We start from the raw sequence: 13,415 nt of genomic DNA, 5'->3' as shown, positions 1-13,415 counted from the left end.
CCCGTCTGCCCTCTGCTGGGAGAGAGGGGCAGCTGCTTCCTGCAGCACTGGGAGCTGTGGCCTTGTCCCCCATGGCTGTCTTCTGTTTTGGAGCATGGTGGGTCACGGTGGCCTCCATCAGTGTCAACTGCTGGTCCTCCCAGAGAGGGTCTTAGGCTGAGGCTTGGGTGGGTGGGAATCCCAGGGACACCAGCTCCACATGGTGCCTCACAGGGTGAAGGCCGCCCCAGGCCCCGGGAGCCCAGCAGGGGCACAGTCCCTGACGAGTTGACTAGGGAGATGCAGACCTGGAGACCCCTGGGTCCCAGGCTCTGCCCCTTCTGCCCAGTTCTGCGTCTAGCCACAGTCAGGCCAACTGCCCTGAGGTACTGGCCTTCCTTGTGGGGAGAAGGGGCAGGGAGGGCTTCTGGGAGGCAGGGGGGGTCAGTCGAGCCAAACCAGGGTGCTGGGGTCCAGCCTGAGAGCAGGGGTGCGAAGGCCTTGGGGCAGAGCAGGGGAGAGGCAGGGAGGGGTCAGCAGGTCCTGCAGGCCCTTAGGTTCCTGGGGAGACTGCTGGGGGCGGAGCCACACGCCCATCCCCAAGGGCAGTGGCTGGGCTCCGGTCCCCGCTGTGGGCAGAGCCACCTCAGACCTGCAACCCTCACTCTGGCCGTGGACAGAGTCAGACCAGCACCGCGTCCTGACCACCTGTGTCCACGCAAAACGCAGGAATGCGGGTGGAGGTGGGGCCTGGAACCGCCCGAGGTGATGGGGGCAGCGTCTGGGGGAACGGGGAGGACAGGCCGCAGGGAAGGCAGGAAGGCTCCTGGACACGGAGAGGGTCAGCACACTGGCCAGGACCCTGGACCCCTGGGGACTTGGGGGTGGCTGTGGCTGCCCTGGGCCCCATGCGTTGCGTACCCCTGGCAGAGCCAGATCCCCCAGCACGACGAGATCTGGGGTCTCAGTGTGGCCACGGGAGCCTCCGGTTCAGGCTCAGTGAGCAAGGGCAGCTCCTGCTGTCCCCTCCCCTGCTCCAGATGGAGGTGGCTCTGGCCCCAGCTGGGACTCAAGCCAGTTGCTCTCCTCTCACAGTCACGCACACAAATGTTTCTTTTCCCTTTTTTATGGAAAAATTCCTTGATCATAACAAGTAAAATCAAGTGAGCAGAGCCAAGATACCGCTGTCCACGGGGTGGCGCCCTTCCGCGCTCCGTGTACAGTGCCTGCGTGCTCGTGCATGCGTGTGTGTGTGTGCACGTGTGTATGTACGTGTGTGCGCAGTGTGTACACCTGTGCATGCACGTGCGTGTGGGCTCTTACTCTGGAGCCAGGGTCGCAGGGTCCACTATGTAAAACCTGGCCAGTGTTTTATGAGCCGCTTCCTGTGGGCTTTGCAGGCACCTGCCAGTGGAGGGCCAGGTCCGAGGTGTCCCTGAGCCACGTGCTCTGAAGCTACCAGTCCTGATGGTGAGCACGAGCACCCTCGGGACCCAGAGTGCCCCAGGCCCCCGTGGCTGCTGCAGCCCACAGACGCCCAGGTCTTGGTGTGTGGCCGGGGGCTTTGCCGTAGGCCCTGTGCTCGTCCTCCAGGGGTTTCAGCCACTCTAGATGACCAGCACCGACAGCGTCTGCCATGCATGACTGTGGCACTGCTGTGTGGGCACAAGGATGGGGACAAGTCTGGTGGCACCCTTGAATGTCTCCAGGAGGTCCCTGGTGGTGCCAGTACTGTGCTGGGCTTGGGACCCGGCCGGGGAGGAGTGGCCCCGCCAGGCTTGTGCAGGGCGCAGAATGGGGGGAGGCTGCAATAAGCCTCGGACAGAGACATTCTCAGACTGGGACCAGCTGGGGTGGCTTCCTCAGAGTGGGAGGAAGTCTTGGGTACTCTGGACAGACTCCCTGAGGGTGGGACTCCAGTGACATCAGAATGACAAACACAGAGCCAGGCGGAAACCGGAGCCTGATGCCTTGAGGTGCTGGGCAAAGGTCCTGGGGCAGGACCGGGCCTGGCTGCTGGAGGAGCAGGGCACAGAGGGTGAGGCCTCAGGTGTGTCCTCAACACAGTGGGATGGGGAGGGGCAGAGGGAGGTGGCTGGAAGGTCACTGGCTGCCTGAGGATGGTTGTGAAAATGAAATGAGATGGCACCATGGGCCAGCACAGCGGGTACTTCACGGCCACCCCCAGGGGACAGCAAACACTTGGACCAAACACCCTCCAGTGAGGCCACTGTGGCCTCCCCGGGACCCGGGAGGTCAGTTCCAGTGGCTCTGACCGCTGACTGGAGCCACACCCCCAAGTCTTCTTCATCTTTTGAGATGGGAAAGGGCCTCACTAAGGTGCTGAGGCTGGCCTCAAACTTGCCATCCTCCTGCCTCAGCCTCCTGAGTCTCTGGGCTGACAGGAGTGGCCCCGCATCCTTCTCTGGCCCTGCCTCTTTGGCCGGGTTCACTGGGATTGGTCTCCTTTCAATTTCACAACCCTGACTTTTGAGTCCTGGCTTCTGCACAATGTCCTTCAATTTGCTTCCTTGGTGACAGTTGGTCCCATTTCTGGGGATGCTGGCTCTCCTTCATATTTTAAAAAAGCACCTGTGGGGAGATATTTCAAGACCAAGAAATTACTCTGTGACCCTCCAAACTATCCCCTCTGCTTTCAGCTTCCATGAGTGGTTCTCGCCTGAAGCAATAATCAGCTGAATGGGGAAGTAGTCTGACCCCATTCCTGCTCCGTGGTTATTCACTGGGACACGTAGATCTGTCACTATATAGTGACAGGATGAGGAGGAGATCCAGAGAGATGAAGCATCTTGCCTGAGGTTGCACAGCACAAAGGAAGACAGCTGGCACCAAACAGCTTACCCAAGCAAAGGACAGCCTCACTCAGAGACTCCGCACAGCAAATCCGCCCATTCAAGTGCCCGAGTCAGTGGGCGTTGGTGCCGTCAGGGAGCCACAAACTGCTGCCTCTACCCACTTCTGGAATGTTCCCACGCTCCCCAAAGAAGGCTGGTCCCACTGCCCCTCCCATTCCTCTGGCTAATCCACGCTCTGCCTCTCAGTGAGTCTATTCCAGGCATTTCGCATAAACGGGATCGGGCACCGTGTAGACCCGGCGGCTGCGACTTTGGTGCCGCTGCTGTGGCTTAGGTCTGGGGTTTACCCCAAAGGCCGGGTGCTGAGCCTGGTCCCTGTGTGGTGCTCTGGGTGCTGAGGCGGTGGGAGGGTCAGGAGGGGGCAGCGCCCTAGGGAGACGGCAGGACCCCTGCCCTTCTCCTCCCACACTCCCTTTGCTTCTTGCTCAAGGGCGAGGTCTACACCCCTGCCAGGATGGACGACTTCCGTGCAGGCCCAAGGCAGGGGGCCTGCGGCCCACCATGACAGCTCCAAGACCTGAGACCAGGGTCCACAGCAAGCCTGGCCTCCAGGAGGTGATGCCCTCCGGCACTGGCCACAGCCATGGGACAATTCTCCAGTGGCTTGGCCAAGAGGCAGGGGGCCTGGGCAGTGGAGGTAGCCGCCACCTGAGGCCGAGGGTCCAGAGTGGGGCATCGCCTGCCAGAGTGCTCAAGGCCCATAGCCCTCTCTGGGCCTGGGTTCTTCACCTGTCAAACGGGTGGTAGGAGCGGCCATTAGCTACCGAGGACCCAGTGGATGGGCTCCTGCCCTGAGCCTGGTGCACAGGGAGTGCTGGTGGTGGACACCCAGTGAAGAGCACCCTCTACCAGGTCACCCTGAGCTCCAGCATGGGCTCCAGCCTGGCTGGTGCTGGCCTGCTGCCTCCTGAGACCCCACGGACAGCCTGCTGCAGGCCAGGGCCTGGTGCTGAGCAGCTGGGCTTCAGCATGACTAGCTGACCAGCAGGCCGGGGCGGAGCTCACGTGTGCAGCCACTGCCACCTCTGTCCTCTGCATTTTGGTTCTGTCCCCTCAGAAAGTGCTGCCCAGGCCCTTCCAGGTCACAGGGACGGATCCTTACTGTGGTAAAGTGCCTCTGGAGGGGGCCAGGACCCAGGAGTCAGCAGTGGGGACTTCTCAGGTCTCATGTGGGGACCAGGGACTGGAGCCTGGCCCTGCAGGAGCAGGTCCAGGTCTCCTTGGAGCTCCACCCTCCCCACCTGTGGCTGACCATGGCACTGGGTCCCAGAGAGTCTCAGCAACGCAGCCCGGGCCACACCGAACACCCACCCTTGGGTTCACAGGGCAGCGGGGCTGTATGCAAGGCCCTGGGGACTGAGCCCAGGTTGGGTGGCGGGTGAGGAGGCCAGAGGGAAGCCGGGCCCTGGCCGCCACCTGCCCTGGTTTCCAGGCGGGAGAGCCCCGGGCCAGCATCGCTAGCACCTCCAACAGTCCTGACTCCCTGCGGTGAGAGTCTACTTCAGACACGGACAGCGCGGCCTTGGCCCCTAGAAAGCTCCTTTTGCTCTCGAGGCAGGACAAATCTGCTCAAGGATTGTTTTAAGATTTGTTGACACGGAGGAGAGCGCGCTGTGAGGGCACCACCAAGGCCCCCAGGCGCCAGGAGGACGGAAGCTGCTGCCCTGCGCCCGAGGGGAGATCTGGCGCAGCTGGGAGCGGGCGGAGGCCCCAGGTCCACACAGGCCCCGCGCCCGGAGAGCGGACAGGCCTCGGGCAGATCCGCGACGGTGCGTGGCACAAGTCACAGCAGCTGGGAGGTGGGAGACAGGCCGGCGACCCGGGGGCGGAGGGACACACGCGAAGGGTGGCTTGGCCACGAGCAGAGTCAGGCTGAGACACGGCGCCCAGACGAGAGCCAGATGGGACCCTCTGCAGGGCCACCCTTAGGATCCCAGGGTCTCAGCGCCGCAGAGAGCAGAGCTTGGTGGGTGCGAGGTGGTGTCGGGTGGGAGGGGCTGGTTCGGGTGGGCGGAGCTGGTGTCAGGTGGGAGGGGCTGGTGTCGAGTGGGAGGGGCTGGTGTCTGGTGGGCGGAGCTGGTGTCAGGTGGGAGGGGCTGGTGTCTGGTGGGCGGAGCTGGTGTGAAGTGGGAGGGGCTGGTTCGGGTGGGCGGAGCTGGTGTCGAGTGGGAGGGGCTGGTGTCTGGTGGGCGGAGCTGGTGTCGGGTGGGAGGGGCTGGTTCGGGTGGGCGGAGCTGGTGTCAGGTGGGAGGGGCTGGTGTCGAGTGGGAGGGGCTGGTGTCTGGTGGGCGGAGCTGGTGTCAGGTGGGAGGGGCTGGTGTTTGGTGGGCGGGGCTGGTGTCTGGTGGGAGGGGCTGGTGTCGGGTGGGCGGAGCTGGTGTCTGGTGTGTGGGGCTGGTGTCGGGTGGGCGGGGCTGGTGTCGGGTGGGCGGAGCTGGTGTCGTGTGGGAGGGGCTTTCGCATGGGCTGGAGAGCTCTGAGTAGGGTGATGACTGTGGCCTCGCCTGTAACTGTGCAGTTCCATGTCACTTAGTAACAACCTCATGGCTGCAGTAACACTAGCTCAGGGAGTGACCATCAGTCACTGGATGATGCCAACGGGACAAAGCAGGCTGGGCGTCCTCAGGGGTTAGCACTGGCCTATGTGCGTGAGCTGCCGGGCTCCAGCCCCAGCGCAGCAGACGCATGTTAAAACGACATCAAGGCAGGGGCGGGCATCGTCGTCAACTGTCACCTCTGTATACCATTGCACATGCCAATCCTCTGGCAGCGACATCACCAGGGCTATGGTTTCACCAGGCCAAGGAGGTTTTGGGATTGTGGACGATCCCATGAGACCACTGTGGTACTGCAGGTCCCTTGCTTTGAGGTGATGTCTGCCCTGTGCACTCAGAAATGACCCAAGCGGTAAAGGGTGTCCTTCAGCCGCCCTGCGATTCAGAGCCCGGGGAGGGAGCGGGCCTCCTGGGCTCTCTCCACAGGCGTTGGGCCAGAGGGTGCATCACCGATGGACACAGGGCTCTGAGCCCGCGGGATGCCTGGCACCGCAGAGACCAGGCGTCACCTGCCAGCACAGGTGGCGAGCTCCAGGATCCCGGCAGGGAATGGAGCCGTGTCAACGCGCCTTCCCGGCTTCCCCGGCAAGCCCTTCCGCAGAGCCCACCCCACCTCCACCGTGTCCCTCCCTTGCTGGCTGCTCCCAGGGCGGTGGTTCTGCCCGGGGCCTGGCCAGGCCTCCACTCCTGAGCCACCCCAGGGCCTGGAACTTGCACCCCCCCAGCCTGGGCCTCCCGAGTCACTGAGTGACGGCTGCAGGCCCACACCCGCTTCCCAGGTCAGAGACTGCTGGTCTCAGAGCCACGCAGTTACTGCAGGAAGAGGAGAGCGGGGGTGAGGGAGAGAGAGATGAGAGGGGATGGCCACCGGGCCAGGGGCAGGGACAGGAGGCATAGTGTCTAATGTCCTCCATCACCTTGGGTAGCAACGGTGACAACAGGTAATCGATTTTTCAAAATAGCTAGTGGAGAGGAATTTGTCCCCAACACAAAGCCAGCGGCAGACGCAGGTTACGCCCAGCCGTCCCTGTGCCGGGTCCAGGTGTGAAGTGCCACATGGACCCCATAATATCAATTTTAAAATGTTAAAAATTGAAATTTAAAGAGAAAAGAAATCCCCAAAGAGAAGTTTTAAAAAATGGCTCGTAAATCCCTTTGACCCCTGATGCTCATGCGGTCAGTGCCGGCTGAGCAGGGACATGCTGTGCAGGAGCCAGCACTGGCCCCATCACTAAGGCCCTGGAGGTCAGGATGAGCAGGCTGGGGACAGGGGACACACAGGCAGCTGTAGGCGGCCTGGAGAGGCCCCTGGGCGGGTTGGAGCTTCTGGGAGAGTGGAGCTGGCAAATCTCAGCTGAGCCCCGGAGGTGGAGCTGGGGCCTCGGGAATCCACCCTGGGGCCCAGGCAGAGGGACTGGCAGGGGAGGGGTGTCCTGGAGACCCTGGGCACCGGGGCCAGCAGTCCCACATCTCTTCAGTGCTGTAAGCCCGTGGTTCTCAGTTGGGAGTGACTGCCTCAGTGACCCTGGGCCACTTCTGGGGACATGTGTGATATTACGGTGGGGAGTGTCCTGGCTTGGAGTAGGGGAGGCCAGGGCTGCAGCTCTGCACTCAGTGTCCAGAACGCCCCCAGGGAGCCATCCAGCCCCACTGTCCACAGCGCGGAGGCAGAGAAGCCATGGTCTAGATCCATTTCTCCTACGGTAAACGCTGTGAGCAGCCCAGGAGGTGAGAGCTAAGAGGTGCCAAGGCCCTGGGGCAGGTTGGTAAAGACAGGATGTCCAGGGAGCCCAGTGGCCAGCTGGGAGCCCACCCCAGCTCCCCAGGCTCTGCTGTCACTGGTTCCCCTCCTTCACTGACATCCACATTGTGGGCCTCCTGCCATTGGGCCGACAGTGACCAGATCTCTTCCAGCTGATAGGAAAGGAGCGTCAGCCTCGCCACCCCAGTCCTCCCGGTGCTCAGCCTCCTGGTTCCACCGACAGCCCCTGACCGGCTGAGGCTGTCAACCAGGCCAGGGGGCAGACTCCAGGCAGAGCTGCTGGCTGGACGCTCCTGGGGGTCGGACCACTGGATTGGGCTCCTTCCCCTTCCCCCACTTTTTGGGGGTGAAGGAAAGAGGAAGAGGCTGAGCAGAAAATGCCCGGCAGCTCCGGGAGGGCGGGGGGGGGGTGGGTTTCTTTGGATTCTTTTAAAGACCCTCCCAGCTTCGCACACCCAGGCCCACGGGCTCCGAGCATCCTGCTCGGGTCTCCATGGAGACGAGCCTGTCTCTGGCAGTCCCCGGTGCCTCGGGGGCTGGCCCTGCTCTCCCAGCCTGAGCGCGGCTGGCAGATCCGAGGCGGGGGCTGCCTTGGGAAGAACCCACCTCTCACCCCAGCTGTGCCCCCCCAGCCCGACGTCCCGCCCCGCCTGGCGGCCAGGCTGCTGTGGCCATGACGCTGGTGTGTTCGCAGCTGGGAGATGTCCTAGGTGGGCCCAGCCCTGGCCTCAGGGAGTCCACACGGCGGGCGCCTCTCTGCTCTTCAGTCCCACAGGAGAAAGGACAGGGAGGCGCAGCTGCCGAAGGGTGAGATCGGGGTGGTTTCTGGGGCTGCCTGGGCTCGACCCTCGGTGCTCCTGCTGGGTGGCCTCAGACAAGTGACCCGCCTCTGCCTGCCTCTCAGGACGGCAGCTAGGATGGGCAGGGTGTGGGAACGAGGTGTGGGCCCCCACTCACCACAGAATCCCATGGTCCAGGGCTCAGCAACGCAAATTAAGAAAAAGGGGGCCGGGGATGAGGGTCAGCGCCCCTGAGTTCAATCCCCGGTACCCCCACCCCCAAAAGAGGGGAGGACAGATAGCGAACAATTCAGTGTGATTTAAAAAAAAAATTGAAATTAATGCTTCCCCCCAAATCTGTGCTGAACAAAATGTCACGGTTTTAAATGAAGACAGAACTGGTGTGGCTGACGAGGGTTCTGGCACTGCTGCAGTCTATTAGAAATTTAAATTTAAAATAAAAACAAGGAACTTGAATGAAGAAACACTTAAAAACTAAAATAAAAACGAATCCGCGATCAGTCCCAGGGTGGTGCTGAGTCAAAAGGACACCCGGCCACGCTGACCTCGACTCCGTCCTGAGCGGGGCCTGGCTGGCTGCGGGTGTTCCTTGTCCTGGTCTGGGGCTGGCCCTGGGCTGCGCCTCCCGGAGCCACACCCCAGCCCTTTCTATTCGGCTTTGAGACAGAATCTTGCTAAGGTGCCCGGGCCCGCCGCGGCCGTGCCCTCCTCCCGCCTCAGCCTCCCGAGTGGCTGGGACGACAGGTGTGGCCTCTGTGCCCCTCTCTCTTTAAAACTATTGCATTACATTTTTCATTCAAGATTTCTTTTTACAATTCTGTGGTTTTTAGTATGTTCACCAGGTTGTACCACCATCACCACCACCTAATTCCAGAACCTTCTATCACTCCAAAAAGAGGCCCTGCCCCATGAGCAGCCCCCCCCCCCCGTCCCTCCCAGTTCTGCACCTGTGATCCACATCCTCTCTGGACTCCCCCGACTCCTGTCCCGGAGTCACCCGCTGTGACCTGTGTGTCTGGCTCTCACTGATCACGAGGTCCTTAGGGCCATCTATGCTGCAGCTGTCACCTCGCTCCTGTTGGTGGCTGAGGGCCACTCCAGGTGGATGGACTAGAAACAAAATGTAGTCTATCCATGCCATGGGACATTATTTATCTTGATGGCTGAATTTTGGGTCTGAAATAAGACACCCCCCACCCACCTTTCCCTAGTCCTGATGCTGATGCCACATTAAGAGCTCATGTCAGCTACAGGAGCTTCCTGCCCCAGGGCCCTTGCATCGCCTCTCCACTCATGCCCTGAGTTCCCCAGCACCTTCCCTGACTTCCTCCTGCAGCCATTTCTCTGCTCACCTGCCCCAGCGCCCCTCGTCATATGTGGCAGGTCCTACAAGTCTGCTTCTCTATTTGTATTCACCTCCAGGGTTTGCCATGTGGATCGAATGACCTAGTACACAGCAAGCACTTAGCACAGAGCCTGGCGCATGCCAGGAGCTAGGTAGTTTGTCAACATCAAGCCAATATCTGTCTCATTAGAGCAAAATACAATTTAAAGTGAGTATAAATGCTACAGAAGAGAAAGGGAGGCCATGAAAAGAGGAAATGGTGGCGGAAGGGGAGTGGGAGACCCAAGGAGGGAATCCTGCACCCTGTGGAGGAAGGTGTCCCCAGCAGAGGGCACAGAGGGCAAAAGCCCTGGGCAGGACCCAGCCTGGCATGCTGGGGGCTCTGGAAGACCCCAGGTGGCCGTAGCAGAGGGAGGAGGGAGGACGAGAGGGACCAGGCTGGCTGTGAAGGACCCTGTGGGCTGCAGAGAGGACTTGGGCTTTAGTCTGGGGACATCTTTGGAGAGTTTTAAGCAGAGGTGACACGATGCCCTTAGAGTGGTTGTCCTAAATGTGTCAATGTATTTCCCAATAGTTTAGGCACTGTGCACGACGGCTGCGGCGATGTCCAAAAACGCGTCACTCTGGTTGCAGTTGCTATAAATACAATTATTGCTATTTTTGTTAAACAAGTCAGAAACCTGGGAGCGCTGAGCGCCGTGCCCGGCCACAGCAGAGTGGACGCTGTCCTCGTTGCCGGTCTCCCGTCGTTGGCTCTGACGGGGCGCAGGCCCAGGGCGCCGGAGCAGCGGGGGGGGGGGGGGGTGGCCCCGGCTGGGCTCCCTGTGGCTCCCGGGCCGGGCCCTGCTCCTGGCTGCCGCCCAGGACCCCTGGGGAGGGCGCCCCTCGCCAGGACTCTGCAGGCGAGCGCGGACCGCCGCCGCCTGCGTCCGGTTCTTGTGGAGGCCGCGCTGTGAGCGCTCCCCTTGCCCCGGGAGAGCGGCCAGCCTCTCGCCCCCGCGCCCGCAGGCCTCTGGCCCCCGCCGCCCCAGCCCCCGGGGCCTGTTCCCCACGTGCCACCGGCCTCGGCTCCCCGCTCCCGGCCTCGGTCTCCCCGCCGGCGCGGCGCGGGCTGCAGTGCGCGCGATGGCCGCGCGGGGCCGCTGCGGCGCCGCCTTTGTGGTCCAGCGGCGGCGGGCGGGGCGGCGGCGGGCGGAGCGCGTCCCCAGCCGAGTCGCCGCCGCCGGCCCGCGCCCGCCATGGCCCGCCTGACCGAGAGCGAGGCGCGCCGGCAGCAGCAGCAGCTCCTGCAGCCGCGGCCCTCGCCCGTGGGCGGCAGCGGGCCCGAGCCCCCCGGGGCGCAGCCCGACGGCATGAAGGACCTGGACGCCATCAAGCTGTTCGTGGGCCAGATCCCGCGCAACCTGGACGAGAAGGACCTCAAGCCGCTCTTCGAGCAGTTCGGCCGCATCTACGAGCTCACGGTGCTCAAGGACCCCTACACGGGCATGCACAAAGGTGGGCGCGCCCCCGCCCGCGCCCCGCTCCGCCCCACCTCGGCCCCGCGCCCATCCCCTGCCGCCCCCTCCCTCCGCCGCCTCCGCCCGGCGTCCGCTCCCCTCCGCCCACCGCCTCCCCCGGGGGCCGCTGCTGAGCCGAGCTGCCCCCTCCCCGCCGCCCCCTCCCCGCCTCCCACCTTCCTGCCGCTCGCTGCCTCTGCCTCCCATCCTGTCCCAGGCAGCCTCTCCTCGGTCCCGTCCCGCCCGGCTCCCGGGACCCCCACCCTCTCCTCCCTCCCTCCCTCGCCCGCGCCGGAGCCGCCTGGACGCCCGCCCTCCGCCCCGCTCATTCCCCGGCCCAGGCCCCGTCGGGGAAGTTCGCACCTCGGCTCCATCGCTTGGGGGATTTTCACAAAGCCGGGCGGCGGGCAGGTCGGCCGCCGTGGGGACGCGGATGCCCAGGACCCCGGGCTGAGCCCGATCGGTAACTACCAAGGGGGCGGGCGGGGGGCCGGGGAGCGCCGCCTCCCCCCGGGCTGCAAACGCCCGCCGCCTCCGTGGCCGGCGCCCCCTCCGCCGTGTCCCGGCCCTCCCCCCCCCTGCGTCCACCTTTGGCTCAAGTTAACCCTGGCCCGGCCTGTGGGGTCCGAGGCCAAGACAATGAACCCCAACTGTTGGACTGCGCAGAGCCCCAGTCCTGGGGTGGACGAGGAGGAGGAGGGAGGCGTGGGCGGCCTGGAGGCAGGTGGGAGGGAGGTGGCCCGCCGCCCTCCCTGGCTTCTCTGTCTCCTGGCATCTGGGGGGGGGGCGGGGTGCCCAGCGGTCCTGGCCCCAGCCCTTGGCTCCGATTGTGGGCCCAGTGTCCTAATGTGGGTGTTTGACAAGCTTTCTGTCACGTGCCGGGGACCCAGTGGGGACTGCCAAAGCTATATGCTGAACACATCTGGGTCCCCATCCTGCAGCCAGACCCTGGGGGGCCTTAGAGATGGACGCGGGCCGTGACCTATTTCAGACCCAGTGCCGGTCTGCCCCAGCTGCTCCAAACCGGGGCAGGAATGCGTGGTCCGGAGGGGCATTGAGGGACAGGTTCAGGCCGCAGGCGGGATGGACCCCAGGCTTGTCACCGCAGCCAGACGCCCACCTGGTAATGGGGGGAGGGAAGAACCCCTTCAACCCATCTCTTCAGAACCAATACCGCCCCCCAAACGGGGAACTGGGAAATCTAATGCCTTGGTGTGGCCCAGGAGGGCAGAGGGTGCACGGGGGGCATCGTTAGGCTCCGGGTCCCTGGCTGACTGGACCCCCCACATGGCCATTTCTAGGAGGATCCTGTTGGGAGGGGGCCATCCTCGTGGCCCCCAAACCTTGCCTTGAAGAGCTGCTGGGGGTCTGGGCAGGGAGACAGGTGGGGGCTGGGGGCTCGCGGGGCCCCTCCCTCTTTTTCTAATTTTTGAATGGCCTGGAAGCTGGCGGACAGGAGAGAAGGGTCCAGTGGGGCCGCCTGACCTCAGCCATCCAGCAGGCGGTGGAGGCGGGGGCCGTGAATGTGCAGTTATTTTTTTCTGGCTGGAGAATGTTGGGGTCACGGCACCCAGGGGTCTTGGGACTCATGAGCTTTCTGGGAAGGTGGAAATTGAGCACATGATGTCCCTGACAGGTGGCACTCACCTTCCACGTCTTAGGGGTCCTGAGTCAGCGACCTGGACACAAGGCTGGGAGAGACAGGGAGGGGCTTTACTTCCTATCAGAAACAGGCCCAGCCCGGGTGCCCTCTGGGACAGGGGGTCCCCTCCTGAGCAGGGCCTGGCTGCTTGGTGGGAGAGAGTTGGAGAGCAAGAAGGTGGGGTGCTGGGAGCCAGAATCTGCAATCTGGTCCTGCCTTTGGGTTCAGCTGTGTGACTTCTGGCCAGGAGCTGGCCCTCTCTGGGGCTCTGCCAAAGCGGGCTGGAATGATGAATGGGAAGCCAGGGTGCTTGGGAGGAGAAGTCTGGGCACCTCCTGCCAGGCGCTTATCTTATTTGGCTTCATTTCTGGGGAGCCAACAGGCTGCAGCACCCTGTCACCATGGGCAGGCTCCGAGCAGCGGCAGTGGGGTGGACCCAGGCTGGAGGGACCCCTTCCAATGCAGCCAGTCTTCCCGGGGGCGGGGTCCCTGGCTGCTGGGTGTCCTGTGAGGCTGCACTGGGGCAGCTGTGACGGTCACAGAGGATGTACCCCTCGTGTGTCACACCTCAGCTGTGTCCAGGGGTCACTGGGTGTCTCACTTGGCACCACTGTCCAGTTTTTTGGTCTCCCCTCTCCGGTCCTTTAATCCCCGCTGAAGGCTGGTCACTGAGAGGGGCTCCCTGAGCACACACGGGGAAACCGAGGTGCAGAGGCAGACTCTGGTGCCCAGGCCGGCCAGAGCTGGGCCCTGTCCCCCTGCCCCCGCCCAGGCCAGGGGAGCCGAGGTTCATCCCTGTGGCACAGGGGAACAGGTCATCCCCAAGCCAAGGGGTGGCCCCTAGGGTAGCCAGGAGAGGGCAGGACCGTGGTGCCAGATGACCCCTGTCAAGGGTGGGTGGGGGCGCTGGCACTGAGGCCACGGGAAGGCGGGAGGTCAGGCGGCGGCCTGCGTGGG

The 13,415-nt window shown here is 63.5% G+C and overlaps 2 protein-coding genes across 6 annotated transcripts in view; one reads left to right on the top strand and one right to left on the bottom strand.

The window, feature by feature from the left end:
* Window positions 1–13,415, bottom strand: part of Smim44 (small integral membrane protein 44) — a 213,710-nt gene that overhangs the window by 67,827 nt on the left and 132,468 nt on the right. The gene's annotated exons all lie outside the window — the stretch shown is intronic.
* Window positions 10,538–13,415, top strand: part of Celf5 (CUGBP Elav-like family member 5) — a 35,940-nt gene continuing 33,062 nt past the window's right edge. For 3 of the 5 annotated variants that reach the window (XM_046444167.2, XM_058579224.1, XM_058579225.1), the window contains exon 1: window positions 10,556–10,814. In XM_046444167.2, coding sequence (XP_046300123.1) covers window positions 10,556–10,814 — 259 coding nt within the window. Of the gene's footprint in view, window positions 10,815–11,144; window positions 11,280–13,415 lie in introns of those variants that run through there. The other 2 variants (XM_058579227.1, XM_058579226.1) reach the window with 2 other exon arrangements.

Source organism: Marmota monax, unplaced genomic scaffold (assembly GCF_021218885.2).
Source record: "Marmota monax isolate L192 unplaced genomic scaffold, Marmota_monax_Labrador192_F-V1.1 WCK01_AAM20220418_F8-fsc00102, whole genome shotgun sequence".
NCBI classification, from domain to species: Eukaryota; Metazoa; Chordata; class Mammalia; order Rodentia; family Sciuridae; genus Marmota; species Marmota monax.
The sequence above is the reverse complement of the archived record's forward strand: the minus strand, read 5'-3'. Positions and strand labels throughout refer to the sequence as shown.